We start from the raw sequence: 3,203 nt of genomic DNA, 5'->3' as shown, positions 1-3,203 counted from the left end.
TACTATGTAGTAGTTAGTAGGTAGTGTGTGTGTGTGTGTGTGTCGTCGTATAGTACTATATATATATATATATATATATATATATATATATATATATATATATATATATATATATATATATATATATATATATACTATCTCAACATATATGCCATCTCAAGCAATTGCATTTTTTATTTTACTTCTCACTTTGCTTTAAGAAAGCATTGATAAATGATAATAGAGAAGAAAATTATACTATTACGACATCTCATTTATAATTTATACGTACGACTTGGTTAATAATCAAAAATTATTTAATGATTACATTCAAAATGTTGTTCAGTTGATTCAAAGTTATGAAATATTTATTATTTAAGATATTATTTATAAAAATGTAATAACACTGCAAATTTGTTCGAAAAGAAGCAGGTGTAGTAATGTAGTCTTCCACAAAAATATATTTAAAAAATTGCTTTTGTTTAAAAAACAATATTTATTACAAAATTAACGAAAAAATAAAATATTACAGAATACATGCAAATGCATACGCATTATTTTATCTGCATATAGACAGCTCAATATTTGCTAAACATCTATATATAACATAAACTATCTATATGTTAACAATAGAACTACAAATGGAATAATTACTTTAACAAAATCTTGGAAAAGAGGTCATCAGTAATTAGCACATTTAGACAGCCACATTAACAAAATATCACAGTATTGTTTAACTTTACATAACTCGAAATAAAATATTAACAAGTAACACACTCAAATATACCTATTCGTGTGATAATATTCTCAAGTTTAAAAAGAATAAGGCAGTATAACGTGCATTTAAATTCTAAATGTAATTAAATATTAAAATGTACTTTAAGTATGTTTTGAAATGCTTGAAAGTAAAATTACATTATAATAAATGCTTGCTATTATATATTAGTGTCATCGTGTAACGAATTATTGCGTAAATAATTCTATAAGTTATAATTATTAGAATTTCTAAGCGAAAATATATATTATAACGGAAATATTAAGAGAATCATTATATCACTATCATAATACTTCTCCTCTATAATATAATGAGTAATTATCAACACGTGACAATTAAAAAAAATATTATATTGTACATGAAAGTAAAAACAAGACTATTAAAATTTATTATCGCATTAACATTAATTTATCGCGGATGTAGTTTGCGTAATAAAATAGTAGCTGCCCTGACATTGTCTTGTATATTTATTGTAGATCAAAATTTTAGATTTTTCACACAGAATAACACACCTCTGAAATCCTACATAACAAATGATCGCGGAACAACATGCAAACACTTACGGAACAATACGACAAGCTAACCCAGAAAATATGGCGAATAATGTTACCTGAGACGTGGCGTGCAGCTCGATCCGATCCGCATTCACCTCGTTTATCTTCGTCGTGTTCACGGTGGAATTCTCGGCTGGGGCATCCAGATGTATCGTGAAGGTTGCACCGCGTATATAAAGAATATCTTCGACCGCATCCTCGTCATCTGCGTTGTCCGCGTTCGCCTCGTCGCTCTCAGCCTCGTCAACGAGGTCGCCGAGTTCGCTCATCGATGGCGATGTCGAGTTGAGTTCTGTAACGAAATAGCCGTTCATTCTGTTAGAAAAACTGTCGGGAACAAGTTTGGAATATTGAATAAGCCACGAGATAACACTGAGTTGTCTGTTAGAATTTTATAGAAAATTGGCATCGACAAATTATCGAATTTCAAGAATTTTATTGTTGCCTTTTTTGCTGTTTCAATTAATTTCTTGTTGTAGTTGTGCTTGTTATCACAATTATATTTATTGACAGTGGGGAATATATTTACTGAGTTTTATGCCGCAGTAGTTACAATATTTGTAACATAATATTATTTTTGTTAATATTATAATTTTCCCTTAAATATTGAAAAATTTGTATACAAACAAATGTGTATTGTACGTTATCAATTTATCAAAAAACTAAATTTTGTTTATTTAACAATTAGTTATTATTGAAACATTTAACACTAGAATCACTATGTCATTTTTTATTCATCTGATAGTTTTTTTCCTGATAGTTAATTTGAATTTGTACATAGAACTTTAGATTTTTGTGACTTTTCATGTATAAGCATAGTTAATTACAAGTAATTTTACTTTCATGTGTGACAACTGTCCTCTTAGAAAGCCAGATTTACTTTGAACCGTGATTGAGTCCCGCGTGTCGTTCTAATAGTGTTAAAATTTTAAAATAAAATCCAAAATATTAAATATGCATAAAAAGATTAAAACATCAAATAAGAAACAAGATTTTACGAATAATTATTCAACAAAAAACAGTTACGAATTTTTATGCCTTAATCTTTAATTCAATCTTAACTTCAATCTTCAAATCACTTTATCTACCTATCAAAACCAGACGCTAACTAATTATTCATTACAGCGTACCGTGAAAATGCAGTTTTTCCATCCCATTTGATAACAAATTGCTCTATTAATTCAAAAAGGAAATAAAATATTAACGAAGCGCGTTCGTCATATTACATCTATAATTTAAAATATAATTTAACATGGCAATAAGTTAAATGAGCCATTAATTGAAATTGGTATAATTTCGTTGAATTCAGATTCGTCTGTACACGACTCTTGCGTTTACTTATGCAAACAAACGATACGCTACAGTCGGTACAAGTTCTACGTATTCACAATATCGAAAATTGAATTTATTGAAGTTATAAGGGAAAAGGCAATATGGATTCTATCTATATGTAATATGCAGTGCAGATTAATATATTTAGCGACGTCAAAATTTCATAAAATATTATAAACGAAGTGGGATTTCTCTTAATATCATAGTTTTCTCTTTTATCAATTTCGATCTTTATGCTAAATTCACTAAGATCCCACGAACTGTTGCACAGCATGACCAGTTCACTGCACATGCAACTGGCGCGACAGCGGCGGCGATGGCGGCGGAACCGAGGTGAAGGGTCGTTAAGAACTTATCCATTGGTCACACATGAGTTCCACGTGTACGGTACACGAGTAGTTATGTTGGTAGGGTAGTGGATAGCGCTCCTCGAGTTCCTTGAACGCTGACCGAAACTCGCTTACATCGTCTATGTGCATAGAGAAGAGAGAAAGAGAGACATAGAGAGAGAGGGGGAAAGAGGGGGAAGGGAAGGGAATAGGGAAAAAGAGAGAGGGAGAGGG

General features: G+C 30.5%; 1 protein-coding gene across 1 annotated transcript in view; it reads right to left on the bottom strand.

Moving 5' to 3' along the window:
* The window catches only part of LOC105627702 (pikachurin-like), a 151,139-nt gene that overhangs the window by 109,256 nt on the left and 38,680 nt on the right, over positions 1-3,203 (bottom strand). The window contains exon 3 of the mRNA XM_012208979.1: positions 1,365-1,600. Within this exon, the coding sequence (XP_012064369.1) occupies positions 1,365-1,600 (236 nt within the window). The remainder of the gene's footprint in view (positions 1-1,364; positions 1,601-3,203) is intronic.

This window comes from Atta cephalotes (assembly GCF_000143395.1).
Source record: "Atta cephalotes unplaced genomic scaffold scaffold00010, whole genome shotgun sequence".
NCBI classification, from domain to species: Eukaryota; Metazoa; Arthropoda; class Insecta; order Hymenoptera; family Formicidae; genus Atta; species Atta cephalotes.
Note: the sequence above shows the minus strand (reverse complement) of the source record. Positions and strands in the feature narration are given on the sequence as shown.